Genomic DNA, 24,269 nt, shown 5'->3' with positions numbered 1-24,269 from the left:
TACTATTATTATCATTATCGCATTATTATTCTCCCTTAAGGTGGGCTTTGGTGTGTGTGCTCAGTGGGTCAGGTTCCTTGAAGGCATGACTCGGCAGTGGTCTCCAGTGCTACCCGATAGCCTCGCGGCGATATTAACTTTCACTGGTTGCTAGCAGCAAGCGACAGACAGTAGCGACATAAACACAACCCTCAGCAGGATCCCGTCTGTTTCCCTTTTAAAGACATGATAGCACACACACACACACACACACACACACACACACACACACACACACACACACACACACACAAATCCATATCTGCAACTGCCACAGGGAAACTCAGTGGAATCATGTACTGTACCACAAAAATTACTAAAGAAGAGACTCCTTCACTACAGCAGTGATTAAGAACAACCCCACAACAGACAAGCCACTGCAGTTCTAAACAAGCCATACCAATGCATTTTTTTCTTGCCAAACGCTCAGAAAAATTCACAAGTTATCACAAAACTCAGCTGAAAAAAATCTCTCTCCATATTCAGAATTTGCTTTGAAACTGAAAGGTTCAGGATCCTCAACATCTCCAGCACCACGTGACACAGTCTCCTTACAGCTCTTTCAGAAAATAGCAAACCAAAACACACATATTTCAAAACTTAAATAGAATAAAAAAAAATGAAAAAAGAATTAAAAAAACAACATTAACCTATTTTTAAAATCATTCAAAGCCAACCTACCTGTCTTATAAATGCAGTTGACTGTCCAGTTCTCCAGATCTGACGTTGAGTTTGTATGTGGGGTGCTAGTGTGGTCTCTTGGACATAATGCTAATCAAACAGGCTAAATTATTTATCCGCTTGTATTCTGCCACGCGATCTGCCTTTAAATATTCAGGCACCAGATGTGACCCATCATAATGGGGGCCGATATTAGTCTCTCGGGTTACACAGGTAACCAGGAAGTGGATGTGTTAGTATCTGAGGAGGAGGTCACATGACTATGACATGATCTTTATCTGTCACTACCCTCTCTGTGTGCCTGTCTAGTTAGTGATGCAGGTCAATTGCCACACTGTTATTTTTTTTGTTTTATCTGTGGATACAAAGACACTGTGTATCCAATTTATAAGGTGTTTTGAATGATTGCGTCAGCTAAATGAGTAAATTTAATGTAAATAGACAGTGTTGGTTGGGGAAACTCACACTATGCACACCTTCAGATACTTTCATGACCAGATACTTTTACTGAAAGTGTGGAAAAACATTTTTAAACGACATGTGTTGTGTTTCCAGCATTGTCAGATCAGCCAGTGCTAGTCCTATTAGGGGAATACACCGCGTCGTCTGTGATGCTAACCCACATCAGGAACCCAGCACTGCACTAACGAGGACACTCAAGGCAAGGTAGTGAAACAATATACATACACACATGATGCCCTAGTCACATATGTGTGCGCAAACACACACACACACACATACACACACTCACACACACACCTGTTTCAAAAGGTTGCCATGGGCACCAACACACAGTGGGGAACATGTAGGTAAATGGGCCACAGGTGAAAGATGATCACACACACATATGAGAGAGAGAGAGAGAGAGAGAGAGAGATTCACTCAGTTAAAACCACTACTACTACCACACACAAACATACAGAGAGAGAGAGAGAGAGAGAGAGAGAGAGAGAGAGAGAGACTCACTCACTCAAAACCACAACCACTACCACACACAAACACACACACACTTGAATTGCTTGAATTGAGAAGACGCACATAGTTGCAGAAGCATCCAGTCATTTTCTTTAAGTGGGTTCATTCACAGATGTCAGTCTGGCCTCTCCTGCCTTTTTACTAAACTCTGACTGAACAAAGGATGATCGACTGACTGACTAAACACAGGCCTTGGACACATCAGTCTACCAAAGGACAACCCCCACACACACACACACACACAGAGAGAGAGAGAGAGAGAGAGAGAGAGAGAGACAGAGAGAGAGACACACACACACATACAGTACATTCTCTTTCTCAACACAATGGCTGACTGAGATGGTTGCTAATGGGTATGTAGGATGTTCAGGATTAGCATAAAATATTTCTCCTATTTGTAAACAGGAGGCCATGCACCTCACAACGCTTTGGTCAAATATAAGACTTTTGGATTCACTTTTCCACTGAATATTAAATACAACCAAGTTATGACATAATACTCTACTGTCATAAGGAGCATACTGTGCAGTGTTTCCCACAGAATTGAATTCTATTTGTGGTGGCAGGTTTGCAGAATTAACTTGAATGCAACAGTTTTTAACAAATTAGCGCAGCATGGTTATGATGCTAACTAGATTTAAGCACAATTTCATTGTGTGGTGGTCAATATTGTGGTGGGCCGCCACAAATAAGTCAATGTGTGGGAAACACTGCTGTGATCCTAAGATACAGCAGAATAAAAAAACAACCCAAGCCCATTTCACAGCCGCCTGAATAATGACACCTCCACCACAGCATTCTGCTTTCTTCTTTCCTCTTACAGAGGCTTAGGAATGACTTATGACAACTGATTTGGAAAACAAAATTATCATGCAACATTTAAAAAACAAACTACCATGTATTTAAAAACATAAACAACATATAAATGAAAAACAACAAAATGTGAAGGCAAGTGAGGGACAAATTGTCAGTGATAAATTCTGAGGAACATCATGATTCAGGTATTCTTATTTGATCAGTGGCCATGGATATATTCCATGCTGAAAGTGACCAAGTGTTTTGTCTGATAACGGTCTCAAGCATATCAAAGCTCCAGTATAATCAGTGGACTGGGCAGCATCCGATCCCTTCAAGGCCCATTACACCCTGTATCTAAAGACTGAGGGGTGAAATGGGGACATGAAATAAAACGTGTGTACACCATCACTAAATGTGTTCACTATCCGTACAATGCAAAATGTAGCTGTGGTCAGCAGTGAATGGACGGCAGAAAGAAACAACCGAGAGCCCTACAGCTCTCATAAACACCACCCAGTGCAGCTCTCATAAACACCACCCAGTGCAGCTCTCATAAACACCACCCAGTGCAGATCTCATAAACACCACCCAGTGCAGCTCTCATTCATCTCCTCTTCAATCAGCTTTGGTTTGGGAGAGGGGAGGACTCAGGGGACTAAATCTCTCCTACATTATGGTACTTCCCTATGACAATAATAAAAACACAGCATTATATTTGCCCATATCATAATTGTACTCAGTGCCCAGGGACAAATAGGCAAATTAACAAGTCTTTTCCATGATGGCGCTCTCACACCAAAAGAGCAGTGTAATCAGTGGACATGGCAGCTGTTTGTTGATGTGACACCCAGCACCCCTCCCTCTAGTGTTCTCCCCAAACACACTCATGCATTCACAACTCATGACATGACAGACAGGCTAGTGATCACTGTTTGACTCCTGAGTGGTTAGATGTGAAGAATAAATACTATTTAAGTACGTAAAAAACACATTATTGGCAAAATTTGGCAAAAATAAAATTACCACTGAAATAATTTCCTAAAAAACTGAAATGAAGACTTTGAGCCCCACCTGTCCTACATGATGGGTTAATATTTCCCCACAACACAGATAACTGAATTCACAGATAAGTCCTGGGATAAATCTGTTTATCTAAAACGTATAAATATTGCCAGTGCCCCTGGACTTTATTTCACCCCAAGAGTAACACAAATATCTATGATAATGAGCAACTGAGGCATATAATGGAGGGAGACTCAAGGGTGAAACTTACAAACTACTAAGACTAGTATTAGTACCACTGCTGCTAAGACTATTAGTACCACTGCTGCTGCTAAGACTATTAGTACCACTGCTGCTAAGACTAGTATCAGTACCACTGTTGCTGCTACTGTACAGTTATTACTACGGCAGCTACTACTGAGAGTGAGAGACAGAGCGTCCTTAAAGATGAGGGCCGTCATCACACTGCTGGTGCTGCTCTTCTCCATGTGTGGAGCTCAGACTCAGAGCACCCAGACTGAAGTTCAGACAGAGAGCCAGAGCACTGGGGCTGCTGCTGCTGTGGTCACTACCCAGCTGGACGTCTGTGCTGAGCTCAGGGAACTCAAGAGACATGGTGGTGGAGCTGAGAGTGCTGCTGACTGTCACCCAGAATGAGTTACAGAACACCAAGACTAAAATGGAGGCTGAGGTAGAGAATTTGAAGATGGAGAATGCAACACAAGAGACTGAGCTGGCCGTGCTGAAGACCAGACAGGCTGCTAGTGAAACCGAAATAGTGAATCTGAGGAAGGAAACTGCAGCACAGACAGCTGATCTGAGGTCAGTTACTGAGAGACTGGCCACCACTGAGACTGACATGGAGCACGTGAAGAAAGACACTGCAGCACAACACACAGACCTGACCACTATGAAGACTGAAGTGATGAAGCTGACCAAGGAAAATGCAGAACAAGAGACTGAAATGGTAGCAGTGAAGACCAGACTGGAAGCCACTGAGGCTAAAGTAGTGAATCTAGAGAAAGAGACCACAGAGAACAAGGTGGCATTCTCAGCAGGTCTGACTGATTCATATTTCATAGAAGCTGGGAATAATGAATTGAACTTGGTCTTCACTAAAATCATCACCAATGTTGGACAGGCCTACAGCAGCATGACAGGCTTCTTCACAGCTCCAGTCAGGGGAGTCTACTACTTCAGATTCACTGTCATGGATGTGCTAACCTCACACAAGATGTTGATCAAGATGTTTAAGAACAGAGAGCAGGTCATGTATTTGGCAGAGTATGATACTGATGGAAAAGAAACCTATCTCTGGTGGTGTGACTCTGCAGCTGGAGGTGGGAGATGTAGTTAATCTGAGAATCCCTGCAGACCACAGACTATATGACAACACCAATAACAATTGCATTTTTACTGGCTTTCTTCTCTTTCCTCTTTGAAGGCAGCTCACTCATTCTTACAAAGATTGCAAACTCAGCTTTTTATTTTTATTTTACCCCTGTATTTATATTGGGGGCAGCCGTGGCCCACTGGTTAGCACTCTGGACTTGTAACCAGAGGGTTGCCGGTTCGAGCCCCGACCAGTGGGCCGCGGCTGAAGTGCCCTTGAGCAACCTAACCCCTCACTGCTCCCTGAGCACCGCCGATGTAGCAGGCAGCTCACTGCGCCAGGATTAGTGTGTGCTTCACCTCACTGTGTGTTCACTGTGTGCTGTTTGTGTTTCACTAATTCACTGATTGGGTTAAATGCAGAGACCAAATTTCCCTCACAGGATCAAAAAAGTATTTATACTTGTACTTATTCTTTCAATTATTATATTCAATGTACTTTATCTATGCTACTTTCTTTAACTATTATCCGGAACCATGGTGCTGGAGCTGAGAATAATTAAGTAAGGATAAGCTACAGAACACCAACACTGCTGTGCACAACAGAGAAAAATATAGAATGGAGAAAATTATGCTTTTAAGGCAGCATGATGTGGCTGGCAAGCACTGTTCGGTGGTGTGACTCTGCAGCTGGAAGTGGGAGATGTAATTAACATGTGACTCCCTGCAGGCAACAGTTTCTATGATAGTTACAATAATTTCAGCACCTTCATTTCAGCACCTTCAGTGACTTCCCACTCTTTCCTCTCTGAATGGAACACACTGATTAACTGATTATGCTGTAAATTGATAAAGACATAACCAAATAAACCACTTTTAAATGCAATCCTTCTGTGTCCTTCCTATAATAACAAAAACAGCAGAGGGAGAGGGCTAGCAGTAAATAAAAGCCAAATAATAATACTATAACCCCATTAGGTGACACAGTGATTATGTGAGACTATTGAGGTTTACCTGCTCTCTGTGGTGTGAGACGTCCCAGGTGTTTCTGCTTTTCCTCAAAAAATGTCAACAGATCCAGGAAGGAATAAAAATAGTTCTTAAAACGGACGCTAAAACTACAGATGAAAGGGTGAAATAAGGACGTGAGGCCCCACACGATGGGGGACAGGTTTGTACCTTCCTACAATATTGATTACTGAATAAACATATACAGTATGTCCTGGAAAAAGAACACATACACATGATCAGTGTCCATGGACATGAAATAACACCAGAAGTGATGACAGGTCCTAAGCAATCACTAAGGTATAAAAAGAGGGTGTTTACAGAATGAGTCTCAGAAACTACTACTACTACTACTACTACTGTGTGATGGAGACAGAGAATTCGATGAGGGCTGTCATCTCACTGCTTGTGCTGCTGTTCTCCATGTATGGAGCTCAGACTCAGAGCACCCAGACTGAAGTTCAGACAAAGAGCCAGAGCACTGGGGCTGCTGCTGCTGCTGCAGTTAATACCCAGCTGGACGTCTCTGCTGAGCTCAGGGAACAGAGACATGGTGGTGGAGCTGAGAGTGCTGCTGACTGTCACCCAGAATGAGCTACAGAACACCAAAGCTGAACTGCAAAAGACGCAGGCTGAAAATGCAGCCCAACAAACAGAGCTGGCAGTGCTGAAATCCAGACTGGACACTGACCTGGAGCACGTGAAGACAGACACTGCAGCACAACACACAGACCTGACCACTGTGAAGACTGAAGTGATGAACCTCAAGATGGAAAATGCAGCACAAAGAGATCAGACTGTCTGCCACCTAAAATGAGACTAAAATGGAGGTCCTGAAGATGGAAACTGCAGCACAGGAGGCAGAGCTGACAGCAGTGAAGACCAGACTGACAGCCACTGAGACTGAAGTAGAGAATCTGGAGAAAGAGATCACAGAGAACCCCAAGGTGGCATTCTCAGCAGGTCTGACTACAGGAAACCTAGGGGCTGGGAATACTGAGTTGAACTTGGTCTTCACTAGAATCATCACCAATGTTGGACGGGCCTACAGCAGCACAACAGGCTTCTTCACAGCTCCGGTGAAAGGAGTCTACTACTTTAGATTCACCGTCATGAATTACCTACCCTCACGTGCCATGACGGCCAGGATGTACAAGAATAGGAAAATGGTGATAAAACAAGATGAGTATGATACTGATGGACATCCAACATATCTCTCCGGTGGTGTGACTCTGCAGCTGGAGTTGGGAGATGAAGTGAACATGCGACTCCCTGCAGGCATGTGGCTCTATGATGATACTGATAACCACAGCACCTTCAGTGGCTTCCTGCTCTTTGTTCTCTGAAGGGAACAAGCGACTCCACATGACGCTAACAAACAATGAATAATGTGTCAAACAAACAAACAATGAATAATGTGTCAAACAAACAAAAACTAGATGTACCGCATAGCGGTACAAAATATGACCGCCGCTCAGTCCTGTACATCCGTTCCGCGAAAATAAATCACACTTCAATTTGTCTCCATATTTTACTCCATCCCACTCTTGAAACTTTTGTGCATGCTTGTTTGGCATGCCTGTGTGTGTCGCGGCTGCACAGAAAGTAGCCTACTGGTGCTGAAAAGGTGAATATTGTAGAATAACCAAAGAAGATGTAGCATTGTTATAAAACCTTTAAAATCTCTAAACAATCACAAGTAGGGCAGTTCATCACAGTTCATCCATTGCAACTGGATTGATGAAAGGTCACTTACACCTGTAGGCTACATTGTATTTGGGAAAAGCAAAGGTATCAGCATAATGTTATTTATTTATTTATTTATAAACAAAACATCTCTTGTCAGTTCCATGCCGTTTTCAACAACTATCAAAAACAAAGGTCATTTTTGGATGGATGGATTTTTGTGAATGTTTCTTCTTCTACATAAGATTTTAGTCATCTTTAGTTCATATAATACTTTATTGTCAATGCACAAATTAAGTAACAGTCTGAAACGTTAATGCACAAATTAAAGGAGAATTCCGGTGTGATATTGACCTAAAGTGTATTGAAACATGATACCGAGTGTGAACGTATGTCTCATAGCCCATCTCGGCTTGTCCCCTGCACTCCAAAAATCTGGCGCTTAGTTAGCCGATGCTACCAACAGCTTTTTCAATAGTGGTGCTTCGGCATCGGGCTAGCCATGCAAATAAATCACTGTTTTACACCCATTTACGAGGCTCATTGTATCTCCACACTTCATTGGTAGACTTCCGAGGGCCCTGACATTTAAAACGAGACATTGAGAACTTTGAAAAAGCACTGGTAGTTTACTTACAAGACGATTTATACAGACAGTATCTTCACAGAGTTTAGCGTTTGCAGCCATCTTGAATTTAGTCACGATAAGTCGAGCGACGAGTATGAATGAACAGGTATGATAAGGGATCAGATTCCAAAAATAATTCAGTGGAAATGTATGGATTCCAGTTGCTGCTACTGGAAGAAACTGGAATCCATGCATTTCCACTGAATTATTTTTGTAATGACAGTCGAAAGATTACAATTACAGTGCTGCTATCAATTTGCTTGGTATAACCGCATTTATAGTTTTCTACAAATGCAATCAATCAAATTGGCCTCCATCACTCAACCAACGCTAACGGTAACATTACCTAGGTCCTTATTGATATTATAAGATTAACGTACCTGCAGTAAAAACCAAGCATGTCCTATACACATCCTCAGATTTATTTCGGCTTCAAGAAGAAATGGGAATTACATTTCATGTGAACATCGTCCTTTCCTTATTAGACGTTCTCTGCGGTAAACTACAATCCTTGTAGGAAGCGTCCATTGTTTTTCCAACCCACTTTTAACTTCCAACAAAATTACGTCTCACTGCAACGATGCGCCATCTAGTGGACAAACGACTACTTATCGCCAATACTGGAAATGCAGCCATGATGATGATGATGAATATTTATTTTGGCTTTCTTTTAATCCTACTGAATTTGTAATTATGTATCGGCAGTTCTAATACCGATAGTATGTGGGTGCCTGTGTGTGTGTGCATGTGTATATGTGTGCACCGCCATCTACAGGCCAATGAGTGTACAGTCACTAAATGTACACATAACCTAATTTTTTTTAGACCCCCCCATGGATGAAATTCTACAAAACTTGGCATACCCCCAGAGAATGCCAGGTCAATCATACACATAAAATTTGGTGCAGTTCTGAACATCTTAACTGAAGATAGGGGCGATTAAAGCAGAATAATATTGCATTTTCATTTTTTTACCGGGGATGAGTGATTATGGGCCAGGTTGATGTGGGCCCTTGAGACCAACATACCATAAAAGATTCTTCATCCTCAGTGCCACGGTTCAGGTAGTTATTTAGGAAAACTGTTTTTTTGTGGTTGGGGCCCAGCACGGGGAGTGCCCCCGGGGATCTAAACAAAATTTTCCGTAAAAGTCTAGTGGGGCTACATACCCACCAAATTTCATGTGCCCCGGTGGTTCGGGTGTCCCGGTATCGCTGACCAAAAATTCAGGAAGTAGATGACGGAAAAAAAAAAAAAACTTTGAGAATCCCTATATGACCCATAGACTGCAGTCTATGATATGACCGCTTCGCTAGCTTTACTAGCGGCGGTCATAATGAATAATGTGTCTCAATGAATAAATAAACCACCTTGAAAATGATATTCTGCTACTTATTATAAAAATTATATTCTGCTGAGTAATCATTAGATATACTGGGACATAATGAAATTAATAATATAGTTTGGTCAAACAGCCAAATAGCCATTATCTTAATGGTTTAAAACTGTTGTCTCTCCAATCCATAGTATGTAGTAGACTAAGCCCACTTTCGCTTCTAAACAAACAAATCCCTCGTAATGTGCAATTCTCCTAGGTGATTGGACATGTTTAACTTCATTCATTTGCCAATACAGTATTATGCTCAAATGAGGAACAACAAGGTTATGTATGTATGTACTGTACTGTATGTACTGGATGGATGGATGAATGAATGAACATTTACAAAAATAAACAAAAAATATATAAAAAAGAAAACAAGACATAAGTAACAGCAAATAAGGGACAAAAAAGTGATACATTCTGAGGAACACCATGATTTAGGTATTTTTATTTGATCAGTGGCCATGGATATATTCCATGCTGAAAGTGACCAAGTGTTTTGTCTGATAACGGTCTCAAGCATATCAAAGCTGCAGTGTAATCAGTGTACTGGGCAGCATCCCATCCCTCCAAGGCCCACTCTACCCAGAAAGAAATAACCGAGAGCCCTACAGATCTCATAAATACTGACACCTTCGCCACACAGTGCAGCTCTCATTCATCTCCCCTTCAATCAGCTTTGGTTTGGGAGAGGGGAGGACTTAAGGGTCACGGATCAAATAATCTTGATAACAAAATCTTGAAAAAAAGAGTCAGAAATGGCAGGGTGCCATTATAAATTAGGTCACTTATTAGACTACATTTCTCCTACATTATACATATTACATGTATACTTCCCTATGACAATAATAAAAAGACAGCATTATATCTGCCCATATCGTAATTGTACTCAGTGCCCAGGGACAAATGGACAAATGAACAAGGTTTCTTTTTTTTCTGTGATGGCACTCTCACACATATCAGAAGTAATCCGTGGACATGGCAACTGTTTGCTGATGTGAGACCCAGCACCCCTCCCTCTAGTGTTCTCTGCAAACACACTCATGCACTCACAACTGGGACACATGACAGACAGGCTAGTTTGATTCCTAAGTGGTAAGATGTGAAGAATAAATGCTATTTAGGTATGAAATTAAAACAGATTATTGGCAAAAAAAATTGACAGCTGAATTCACAGATAAGTCCTGGAAAAAAACATTCTGTTTATCTAAAACTTATAAATATCACCAGTGTCCTTGGACTTTAATTCACCGCAAGAGTGACACAAATATCTATGATAATGAGCAACTGAGGCATTTAATGGAGGGAGACTCAAGGGTGAAACTTACAAACTACTAAGACTAGTATTAGTACCACTGCTGCTAAGACTATTAGTACCACTGCTGCTACTACAGTTATTACGGTAACACTTTACTTGACGGGTGAGTTCATAACACATTCATAGCAGCTGTCATAAACTGCACATAAAGTGAGTGAGAGACAGAGGGTTCTTAAAGATGAGGGCCGTCATCACACTGCTGGTGCTGCTGTTCTCAATGTGTGGAGCTCAGACTCAGAGCATCCAGACTGAAGTTCAGACAGAGAGCCAGAGCACTGGGGCTGCTGCTGCTGCAGTCACTACCCAGCTGGACGTCTTTGCTGAGCTCAGGGAACAGAGACATGGTGGTGGAGCTGAGAGTGCTGCTGACTGTCACCCAGAACGAACTACAGAACACCAAAGCTGAACTGCAAAACACACAGGCTGAAAATGCAGCCTAACAAACAGAGCTGGCAGTGCTGAAAACCAGACTGGACACTGACCTGGAGCACATGAAGACAGACACTGCAGCACAACACACAGACCTGACCACTGTGAAGACTGAATTGATGAACCTCATCCAGGAAAATGCAGCACAAGAGATCAGATTGTCTGCCAGCCTAAAATGAGACTAAAATGGAGGTCCTGAATATGGAAACTGCAGCACAAGAGGCAGAGCTGACAGCAGTGAAGACCAGACTGACAGCCACTGAGACTGAAGTAGAGAATCTGGAGAAAGAGATCACAGAGCAACCCAAGGTGGCATTCTCAGCAGCTCTGACTGACTCAGGATACATAAACGCTGGGAACACTGATTTGAACCTGGTCTTCACTAAAATCATCACCAATGTTGGACAGGCCTAGCAGCACGACAGGCTTCTTCACAGCTCCTGTCAGGGGAGTCTACTACTTCAGATTCACTGTGATGGATATAGATCTAATAGACCTTTGGGTGAGTATCAGGATGTGTAAGAATGGAGAGCAGGTCATATATTTGTCAGGTTATGATTCTGACAGACTACACCTCTATCTGTCCAGTGGTGCGACTTTGCAGCTGGAGAGATGTAGTTAACATGCAACTCCCTGCAGGCAATAGGCTCTATGATGATACTAATCGCACCACCTTCAGTGGCTTCCTGCTCTTTCCTCTCTGAAAGGAAAAAACTGCTCAACATGATGGTAACAAGTGATGAATAATGTGCCTATATCATGAGCAAATAAATCATTCTATGTCTACCCAAAGGGTTTCAAAATAGCTTGTGTGTGTTCCCTTTTTATCTGTCTGTTACATGTTTTTGAAAGGTTGTCATAGGTGAAGTGGGCAGGTGTTAGAAACAATGTCCACCAGCAGCTGGTCTGTAATGGCCAATTCTAGGTAGAGACAGTGATTCTCGTTAAATATTTGGCAGGAAAATGGAAGTTAGAAAAAAAGAATGGCAGTAAAACAGAGAATAATGATACAACAGAAAGAAGGGCAGGAAAGAGGAGTAGAAAGGCAGTTAAGAAAAGTAGATCAGAGGTCTCAATAATAAAGCCCATAGAAACACAGAAATGAGAGAGACCAGTAGAGACCAGTAGAATTTGGAGCTGAGTTGTATCCTATGTTATGCTTTGAGATGAACCGTGCTTTGTTCCCACCATGATTGTGTTAGGTATTGAACATGCACAAAGAATCAGTGGTTATGGCACATGTTTTCAATCTCAATAAATGCGCCTGAATACGACATATTCAGTATGTTTCAAGACCTCATCTTGAAGTCTTAAATAATATCAAAGTTATGTTCCTTTAACATTGTTGTTGCAATACTAAATAGCCTACATAATGCCAACTAAGCAGTACTAAATACATCTGAATGCCTACTTTCCATGCCACCTGTATGAAACAATGATGTTGACATTACAGAAATACTTCATGTAAACTTAACTTAATCATGAATCAATTTTGTAAACCTAGACAATTCATTCATGTGAAACCGATGTACCGATGATAAAAAAACAAAGTAAATCCAGCGATTATTTTTTTCCAGTATAGAGGAGGATAGAGAGCCGGTGGAATACAGCAGGGAGAAGAAGGAGGCAGAGGGAAGAGAAAATATAGCATCGCTTGGACCCCCTGAGAATGAAACATAAAATCACTCAGAGTGAAGCACTCACAGGTGGAGATAAAACAAGTTTGTCACTTGCAAATGTGTTTCTCGCAAATAGCAATAGGCCCCTTCTATATAATATGTAATTGACGTATTGAGCATTTTTCAAAACCTGGCTATGGCACTGAAGAGAAGAGAAGAGAAGAAGAGAGAAGAGAAGAAGAGAGAAGAGAAGAGAAACAGAACACCAGCTGTTCAGGATCACTACTGAAGGTTTACGTTACCCACAGCACAATGGCACATTCACCTACACACATGCAGCATATAAACCAATGGAGGACGCCGCCATGCAAGGCGCCAACCTGGACATCGGGAGCAAGTCAGGGTCCAGTGTCTTGCTCAAGGACACTTTGACAGGGTCAGGAGGAGCCAGGCTGGAACCAGCAACCTTCCAGTTCCGAGCCCTCTTATGAGCTGAAGACAGACGGAGCTATCCAACCAGGACCAGATGGCATGGGGAAAAGTTCCATCTCAACGGTATATCACGAGAGCAATAAAATATTCTCTTCTCACGTTTACATATTATTATATGGGTATATTTTTAAAGCACTGATTCAATGACTTCACAGTGAAACATCTGAAAAGCCGATAGTAAATACTTAACACACCTGCTTACAGCAGATGTCATGAGCCAAGCGCACATGCAATAAAGTGCCATAAAATATGACATCACATCATCTTAGCTACTGATTACCCTGAGAACACACATGACCCAGCTCAGAATTCATACACAGAGTTAAACTGAGGTGTGCTGAATTGTGTTTATTACAGCAAATCAAAAGTCCTGTGAGTTTAAAGTGTTGAAGTGGGCATTCGATTTTCAACTTTAACTCTGTTTATAAACTTTGACTGCTTATATTAGCACCATTTCCAATAGGCCTACATATCGTCTCATCGCTGCACAAAGCACCAAGTGTTTTTGGACCAAGTGTATCTTTGATAGACAGTACAGTATGTTGTTAACCAGTGAGCCTAAATTGGTCTGTGAGTCTGTATGCATCTATTTTCAGCTCTATCTATAAAGTGGCATTATCAATAAACAGTGTCTAACAGCACCTTACAGAGCCCCAGGGACACTTTAGGGGAGAGGGCAAAGCACAGGAGAGGGGGTCCCTGGGTGTGTGTTACAGAAAACAGATAACCTTAGACCCAGGATCAAGACAGTGGCTGGTCGTTGCCAAAAGCCTCTGTCAGTCCGACAATTTTATCGTATTTACACTATATAGGGTAGTTGTACTAAACATGCATATGATGTACTGTCATTAGTGACTATGACAAATTAGGTAAAGACACAATGTGTATAATATAACTTGAAGTGTTTGATATGCTGACTGTATGGTAAATTTTGTAAATATTGTAATTTATGAACACTATTGTTTCTGTAATCGTCTTGATGATAGGCTCCCTTTGTATGTTGTGGTTATGTGCATCATAATTAATTGTGTGGACCTAGCTTGATTACACACCTGGTGAGATACCCAGAGTGCCCTTGATTGACACCTGGGGCATGTGGGACCATTGAGCTGACTCACAAATGTGTGTGTTTAGGATCTTGCTCATGGTATTAAATTATCAAATAGATTTGATTAAATTTGCTTTAGTTACACTTTACTCTCAACTATCACCTAAGCACTTAAAGAACAAATAGCACTTTGCCTGCTTTTCACCACTTGCCATCCATCACATTTCATCTGGTAATATTCACATTCAGTAAAGTAATTGTTGCTGAACAATTACTAAACATTGGCTTTATCTTGAGCATACATTTAAATTAACAGACTGTCAACAAAGAGTTTGTAGATAATCTGTGGGCAGACTAACCAAGTAAACTGTGACCTAATTAATTAATAAATAAATAAATAAATAAATAAATAAATAAATACCAAGGTAAACATTACACATATAACACTACATGTTCACAGAATTGATCTCAGTCAAGGCAACCAGATGACTTGACAGGTTATGTTAGGAGATATATACAGCAGATACAGTGTTTCCCATACATTGACTTATTTGTGGCAGCCCACCACAATATCAACACTGACCACCACACAATGATTTTCCATGTTGTACTATTTAGATGGGATGGAATTAGTTTATAGTAGAGCTATGTGCACCTTTGCACAGCCTCTCCTTGTATCTCAACAACCTACATGCACGTGCAAAGGTGCACTGACTTTGCACGAAAACATTAACAATCCTGCAGTTGTTGGCATAAAATTCAACTGGCTAAATTATGCTTAAATCTGCATCATAACCACGCTGCGCTAATTTGTTAAAAACTGTTGCATTCAAGTTAATTCTGCAAACCTATCACCACAAATAGAATTCAATTATGTGGGAAACACTGAGGTATATACAGTAACTAACTGATCTGTTTTTAAAAACAGCGTAGTGTGAACCAGATATAAGAGATCCTGGTTTGACCCACATCAGGGATCCAGATCCAGATCCAAATACCATATCAGGACCAAGCCGAGCAACCAGATCAAGTACTGTTCTGGTCCAAATCTGAGTCAGATAGCATGACTCTGTAATGTGACTATGACCCTGGGGGTGCAAATCTGGGTCAGATAGCATGACTCTGTAATGTGACTATGACCATGGGGGGCCTGCTGAATATGTGAGGGATTCAGGATCGGGCCGGGTTTGTATCTATATACAGAATGTTAGTCAGGTTTGGATCTTTGTGTCAGATCTGGGCTAGATTTGGATCTACTGTGGCCCATATGCCAGATCTGGGCCAAGTTTGTATCTATATGGCAGTCTGCCAGAGTCGGCTGCCATCTTGGGAGGCCAGTGGGGCAGCCCTGTGTTTGGCTGAAAGTTAGAAGGGCTAGAAATGTCTCACCATATCCTGCCATGGAGGTGGAAAAATTCATTGGTCTCAGGCTGATTATCCCCAGTCTTCCCATCCCTCTGTCTGAGCATTGGGTACAAACAAACAAACAAATCCTACCTCACCATGACTATCAATATAACAACAACTTGGCATTCCTTATTTTTTTAATGTTATACCTCACTTTGTAATAATTGAATGAATGTAAAATAAATTCAATGACAACCACACTATCAAGCAAACCCAACACAGCCAACCTCACTCTACACCATGCCTCATGCCTCCACTTACTCTCCTTCCAACAACAGACACAGAGGGAGATGCCATTGGCCACCTCTTACTCTGTCAGGTTGCCAAGGAAACTCTGAATGAGACCCAGTCATATCATAAACCAGATCTATCAGCTTCCCAAAGGCAGGTTCTCTCTTATCCAAACCTCCTATTTGGGATATGCTAGATAGGCCTAAAGGAGCAGGGTCTGTAGCCTACTATTTGGTAATCATTCAGATTCATAAACATATACACACTTTAACTGGCACATCACTGATCTGGAGGAACAAGTCAGTGAGAGCTTTGTAGGCTACAGGACCACATGCCAATTTCTACATGCTTAAAATGTGTTGTCCCTGGACACAGAGATGTGTTAAAAACAACGCAAGTTGTGTTACTTTCAACACATATTGTGTAACTGTAACAAATAAAAATGTGTTAAAAATGTGTTACAAAATAACACAATGTGTGTTGTTTTCAACACATTCGTTTTAAGAGTGTATTTTGGCTAATGACCTGTAGGCATACTGTAGCCCTTATGCACATTCAGTCAGGAATTGAATGTGTGAATACTAATGACTATACAAGGTTTTAAGAAATAATTTAAAAGTTGTGGTGGTTAAATCGAATGTTGGTTTAAAATGCACCAAAGGCTACATTGCCTTTATATGCTACAATGATGAGACGACAGAAACATAGGCTTTTTTTCTTGAATGCCTGGATAGAAAGGCATTCAAAAACATAGGCTTCTTTAACTCACACCACACATCATCTTCTCATTCAGCTGTCGGTTTCCATAAAGCGTCCAAAGCAACCAAATTAATTTAAAATGTTTTAGGTTAGCAAGAATATGTATTATTTGAAGACATCCTACCCATTAGGTGCTTCATTTGTCTTTCCATAGGTGATTCCTAAAAAAAGAAGTATTTTCATCACTGTAAGAAACATCAGATGACAACAGGCGTTGACTAACCTGTCTCATTCCAGTTAACCTTTCCATATTCCTCCAAATAGTCATGACAGCAACGCAGACTACGAAAACGTCAACACACTTAAATGTTTCTTCAACAAGACATCTTACTAACGCACAAAAGTTATTAACTATGAGGAATATTGAGACTAATGCAAAGCAATGTTAAGACTTAAGGCCTACCTTCCATAGTCCTTTTGGTAACATATCCGATGTGATTTTGAAGGCTTCCTCTCCTGCCGGCCACACGTTTAATAATTAACTAGAACTTGATAACTGCCGTCGTCTACGATGGTAGCCAATTGCCAAGAACTGTGTCACTTGTCGCTGGTAAACTAGGCTCTCACATAGGCTAAGCAAATCCTAAACGGCTGCTGTATTAAAAACCAGTAGGCTACCTGCATGCATTGACAGCTATTTGACGTCTTGAAAAATGCCTTGGCTGCGTCGGAGAGGCTGAGAGATATCCCACTACGAATGTCCTGAGTCCTGACCCATCATGACATGCCACTTCACCAAATTGTCAAGGCCAGTGGCCAAGACATTTCTTGTATTACGTAAACTGCAGCCTCTAGCTATCCATCTGTGCAGTCTACAACGAATAGGCCTACGTTCATCCAGCAGTTTGTGTACAAGGAGTATTCACTCATTCACTCACACACACACGTACGTTCTGTCCCTGTTCATTCACTGCGATTCCTAGGCTATTTCTGCACGCGTGCAGACGGCCTGCTGACATGCATCTTTCAAAGGAATTATGTCTTAGAAGAGGGTGAAAGTTGAATTTTAGGCTAATCTCAAACTAGCTGTTTCTTGTGCGTGTCCCACAGGAATGACTTACTAAGTAATTAGCCTACTGATACAATATTTCACATTGCTCACTCACGTTCTTGAGGGAGGGTTCTTTCCTCAACTGTTTGTAACGCTAACCCACTTTCTTTTCAGAGCCGAACATGTTTACAGCGGCTTCGGTTCGAATGCTTGTTAACTATTTCTGCGGAACATAGGGCGAGTGGCATCAGCTGAGGTTTGCGCTCCGTTTCAGTACAGTAGGCTAGTGTTTACACACCGCTGACAGCTGAGCTGTCAGTGATTAAAAGAGTTTACTAAGAAAACAATCGCTGTTGTTCATAATGAGCAACTCCATCTTAATTTCCTAAATCTGTTTAAAAACTATAATTAGTATCCCAGCGTTTAAATGACACCTAGGCTGAGGCACATTCCCTGCCTAGACCACACTGCGCTCTAGATAGTCTAATATTATAATACAGACCTGATGAAGTAGGCTACTCAAACCAAGAGACGTTATCATTTTATAACTGCGGACATCAGTGACCGATTGTTTGTGGTTTTCAAAACCGGGTTATGCATTGTTATAGCTGGACAGTTGGTTGAACAAATTGAATACACTTGTTGAAACCGTGTTATTGTGGGCCCCTCTAGTGGTTCAAATGACGCAAGTCTCATCACTTCCAAAATGTATTGTGCTACCCACATTTAGCCGTAGGCTACTATAAAACAATTCAAATAACTACTAACAAACTATTTTTTAAAAGGACAGAACAACTAATCTTCTACATAGCCGTGGGAAGTGGGGGTGCTGGGGGTGCGGCACCCCCTGCAGGAAAGCACGCGTATAGGCCTATGTGTCATACCACTCACGATCAGAAAAAAAAAGAAGCTCTCCGTCCCCCTGTCTATTATTCTATTATGCACTAAAAAATGTTACATTAGACCTGGGAGATCTAAACAAAAACTAAACAAATTAACAAAACAAACCTGAGGGAGATATCCTATGACGCTAGCTTTATGGTACGACAATATGCCATATTAAGTAGCTGAATATTACCGTGAGTTTCCCAAGGAGCTGAACACGGGCCGCCTCAATCTTCAGCTTAAAATGATGCATAGTGTTATCGGGGAGTCTCGGTGCACCACGGTGAAAGGTGGCATGGATATTGACTAAGCTCCATCCACAAACAAGAGCTCTCTTCAGCGAGGTAGATGAACTTATTCATCTGTGTCTTTGCGTGCCTGTTTCAGTGGCCTCCTCAGAGCGTTCTTTCTCTTCTTTTTGAAAGTGTAGGTTAAAGGCTACACTGTGCGTTTATGATGTTAGCATTTGTTGTAGGCTATATTTGTGATATGTGGATCAATTTAATGTAGGCTAGCCTATGAATATTGCGTTGTGTAGGCCTATGTTATGCATATGCAGACGGTTTTTACCATTTCAATAAAGCCTATTTTTACTGGCAAACTACCCCGACTACAGCACTCCCAACCAAAACTCACTTCCCACTGCCCTGCTCTTCCACCTTGTTATTAAAGTATATATTTTTTCTTGTTTACTTACTGCTTTATGACAGTAAACTGAATATATTTGGCACATGCTCAAAACGATCAAATATTTGTGACATTTTCATTTATTTATTTATTTTTGAGAAAATCATAATCTGAGGGATTGGCTTCTGTGTAAAAAAAACTCACTGGGCACCTGATGGGGTGAACCAGCTTCCTAGGAAGAGAGAAAGAACAAAAGAAGAAGTGAGAGAGGGATGAGAGAGATCCAAAGAGAAAAAAAGTGGGAGGCCAGAGAAACAGAAGTGTGTCTGTTTCTACCAGAACATTTGGGGCCTTGTTTTCTAGCTCATCACCCCTCCCTCTAGTCCAGTCTTCCAAAAACCTGCATGCATGTCTTGACTGACACTTAACTAAAATGGTGGCAGGCACGTTTTAAGACCTGACTGGTGAGATGTGATGAAAATGTTTGTTGCATTTAGTCTGTCTTTTATTTCCACATTAGTATAATTAATCAGACTAATAACTCCTGAACTCATAGGGCTATGACAATACCTAATGACAATGAGGTCTAACTATCAGAACAACCTACTTAACCGGTCAGGGATTTTAACCCCAAAAAGGGTTTGAATGTGCTCTGACATAATGCCCAAAATATATTTTAATAGAGCCTTCAACTGCTGCTTATATGTAAAATAGACCTATTGACACCTGCTACTGAGTAGAGTGAGTGACACAGACAATAAACAGCTATTAAGTGGAAAAACAAAAAAGTACACATCAGGGGAGGAAAACGTACAAACCTACAATATTTGCCCGTTAAATAACATAAGACTAAAACACGATTAACACAAAGAACTGGCAGTAGGGTTGCCATTATTTTCCTGTTTTTTTTAACAGTGCACTATTGTGACAGTACCTTCATGTATTTAAAAATAAAAGGTTAATAGGGCGCTGTGTAATTAAAATGACAGTGGTCACTCCCTCGCTCTCTACTCTGGTGTCCGCTTCTGGGTCCAGCAATGACACTCTGGACCTCACCGGCTATGACAAAGGAATACGACAGAGAACCTGTTAAAACTGGACACACAGCCAGGTCCTGGGTCCACAGGAAGGTCTCGATACGTTTTGCAGATGTCATTGCACCCAGAGTGTATGGCTGTTGCTGATAAGCCTTCAACCATACATACTTCAACCCTTTGAACATTTGTGAACTATTGACACCTGCTGCTGAGTATGTGCTGAAACACATGATCATGCTAGAAAGAGGAAACTGGCATCTTCTTCTGCAGCACAAGTTTTAAAACGTACAGCCTGAACTCCATATTAAATGGCAGTTGAATGTTCACAACGTCCACGATAGTTCAGACAATTATGAACAAAGGAGACACAAAGGGAGAGAGACAGACAAGAAGCACTCAAATGGAAAACATACAGACAGTGTGTGTGAGAGAGAGAGAGAGAGAGAGAGAGAGAGAGATGTCCATTCCTTTTTTCCTACCCAATGCCGGCTCAAGCAGAATTTGAATTGGGGCCCTCCTCCCACCACCGCGGAGTCACCTGTGCTATTATGATACAAATGTCATATTCTAAACTAACATTATAAATTGTATTAATATACTGTAGTTGTTATTTACACCAAAACAATGCAAGCAGTAATTATCGGGGTCCAAGCAAGAGTGCAAGATGTGCCCTTTAGCAGGTTTATGGTCATCGTTGAGGAAATGGGACAAAGTATAAGCACACCCAATATATTACATAACATATTATGTCTACAGTGTATGTTAAACAGGTCAATATGCTAGACAAGAGATATGCTTCTCTGTATCATTATAAAGAAACCGCTGTTTCATGAGGATTGGTCTTTTACAATGGCATATATTTACAACTAAAATTTGATTTGCCTTTGGCGGCCATTTTGAAGAGGTTTAAGTGTTTCAATTTTCTATGTCAAACAGTTCGTGACATATTGACATGTGTTGGCTGTAGCACCCCCAATGGAATGTCACGGAACTCAGTGCGTCCAAAGAATGTCACATTGATTGTGTGTACCACGTTTGAATAAGACCAGAGGGGTATTTCACAAAACCTAAGGGATTAAGCTGGGATTTTTTGGTTATCCTGGATGAATTTAGCCTAGACTTGGTTTCACAAAAGAGATGGCACATAAGTTACCATGGGGATTTATTCTCTGCACCAACCGCCAAGCTAAGTTAATACTAATGGTAATTATGTTGTCTTATTGGTTCAGATAGCTGTCATTCACATCAGACCTCCGTGCTCATTTTTAAAGAGCTTTATTCCATTTATAAAACTATTTGCTAAATGTATTTACTCGCAAAACAAAACAGATTGTCTGCCTACTACCATATGGTTATTATTTTAATTGTGATAGCCTTATAATTATTAACATAGGTTATAGGTACTCATTGTTTGCTTATTTTATTGATAGACGTTTGATGAATAGCCTACTGTAGTTGATTGGGAGTGGAGGGGCAAGTTTTTGAAGGTATTTTCAACTACAATATTAATATTGGTATATCATATATGTGCATATTTGCAGTGGCAAGCGCTTTCTTATTGACGTTGCGTTCCGAGACAAGGAAGCACTCACACGTGGGTGCATACGTAAATTTGCATTCAGTTGGTCTACCACGCCTACTCCTGCTGTTTTACAGAAATAGCCACTTAATTGTTAGTCTATGTCAAAAGCCGTTGTTCACTTTGTGTGAATGACGCTATTTTCCGCGTCTTTTTTATTCCAACTGTGGGCACTTTGGAGCAGAAACGAGAACGCACACACATCCTGAATTACTTACACCTGGCTTGACATAGTCGCTCCTACTCATCCTGGATTGGCATTAGTGAAACGAGTTGAGCTAGGATGACCAGACAACGCTATGTCAAACCTCGCTTTATCACTTATCTTGGATGTCTTAGGGCTAGTCCACACGTACGAAACCGATCTTTTTTTCCTCCGTCTTCCCTGAAACCGCATCAAGAATATTTGCGTCCAAACGGATCCATCTCAACACGACTCAACACGTTACTTCATACCCCAGGCCTATAGGTGGCACTGTTTCTTTACAGAAATTGACCAAAGTTTGTGCTTTACAAACAGACAGAATAAGCTATGACAAAATGGCTAGTGCAAGGAAACCAGAATTGTTTGTGTGGACTGATGGTGAACTGTCAACTGTAGTCAGCTGTAAAACTAATAAACTTTATTTTACGGTTTGTGAAGGGTGCAGTCCCGTCCTTTATTTGGCTAACGAGGTAGGCCTACTAATCACCTTTACTTTCTTTGGTTTGTAGGATAGTCCATTGATTCACATTAGTTTTGGCTATCACCGCAATTAGGCTACTAAACGCAAGGCTTACCCAAGTTCTAGGCTATTCTGTCGCCACATTTATAATATTGCTATAAAACCTTCGTTAGTAACAATACGTTTGCCTGCATCAAATCAAATCGGCGCGATTTGCAATCAGTGTGCTACCATCGGCTTAACGTGAGTTCTAAAGCGTCTTTGTATGCTTATATCTGATTTCAATCGACTGTGAATGCATGTATATATGTTGTAAGACATGTAAAATAAATAAATGAATGACACTGGCACTACGCACAAATTAATGTAGCCTAAACTTACACGACTTTCCTAATAACTTAAGTTCTCTCGCGTCACTGACAGTAGCTAGAATGCATTAAAAACACCGAAAAAACAGTGTTCAGTCCACCAAGTCATAAGCTATCGGTAGCTGCGCAGCACCAGTTGTGATATTTATCTTACGGAGTGTAATCGTGGGAGGTAATGTCATGTATGAAAACTAGTATTGTTAGGCAATACTATAAGTGCAAGTCCAGGGCAGCTGAGGTGACATCATCGTCGCATAAGCAGGATGTGCGGTTTCACTGTCTAAAACGAATTCAAACGGGCTACGGTTTCAGATTTCTCCACTCTGGGACCAGGTTTCAGAAAAGTGCGGTTTCGGGCAGTGCGTTTACAGGATTCGTTTGGACGCTCGGCCAAGACGAAGCAAAACCTCTGCATTTAACCTAAAAAGCGTCTCCGTGAGGACGGGCCCTTAATTCTGCCTTTGTGAAATACCCCTAAGGAAGCACTCACACATGGGTGCATACGTAAATTTGCTTTCAGTTGGTCTACCACGCCTACTCCGGTGGGGTATACTACGAAGCATGTTAGAAATATCTAGGCTATGTAGACATATCGAGGCTTGACAAAGCCTTGACTCAGGAGTATATGTTAAGTGATACTACGATTGCAGTTATGTGATATATTTGTCAAACTATGCTTTCAGCTCAGATCTGTGCGCGTTCTCGGTGTTGGGATGACTTTGGCCAATCGTGTAACGTGGAGACGCACAAGACCGCCTCTATTTAAAAACAATTACTTCTGCATTCATCTACACTGTGGTGATTTTTTGTGTCTAACCTATAACATCAAATAAATCAATTGTCATCAGTTGTTGTATGGTATGCACGTCCATAGTGGGATATTTGCACGCACAGCACTATTAAAGCGCATTCGAGATCCAAAATGTTAGTAGAGGCGGAGCTCCACCTGTAAGACATATGACAGAATCCTACACGTGAGATAACTTTGTTTTTAAGACAATTGATTGGTCAGTGTGCGGTAGATTACACGATTTGAGCTATAACTTAGCACATAACCTCCTCCCGACCAGGTTTGGTTGACAGCATAAGATGCCATGGTTATATAGCGACACTAAAACAAATCCACTTTCGTGTCACAGCATACCCTGGCTTTGAGCGCAACATACCTCGCTAACCCACTAATCGAGATTCGTAGTACACCCCACAGGTGTGTGTGTGCTTGTGTGTGAGCGTGTGGTTACTCTCAATTATAGGCTTACATATGCCATTAAACATAAAAGCCAT

General features: G+C 41.3%; 1 protein-coding gene across 1 annotated transcript in view; it reads right to left on the bottom strand.

Moving 5' to 3' along the window:
• myo3b (myosin IIIB) overlaps positions 1-17,334 on the bottom strand; it is a 174,050-nt gene extending 156,716 nt beyond the window's left edge. Inside the window, 2 exon segments of the mRNA XM_048239976.1 lie at positions 16,958-16,994; positions 17,237-17,334. Of these exon segments, the coding sequence (XP_048095933.1) occupies positions 16,958-16,994; positions 17,237-17,243 (44 nt within the window). The 5' untranslated portion in view covers positions 17,244-17,334.
• Positions 17,335-24,269: the final 6,935 nt, after the last annotated feature.

Source organism: Alosa alosa, chromosome 3, assembly GCF_017589495.1.
Source record: "Alosa alosa isolate M-15738 ecotype Scorff River chromosome 3, AALO_Geno_1.1, whole genome shotgun sequence".
Taxonomy (NCBI): Eukaryota; Metazoa; Chordata; class Actinopteri; order Clupeiformes; family Clupeidae; genus Alosa; species Alosa alosa.
Note: the sequence above shows the minus strand (reverse complement) of the source record. Positions and strands in the feature narration are given on the sequence as shown.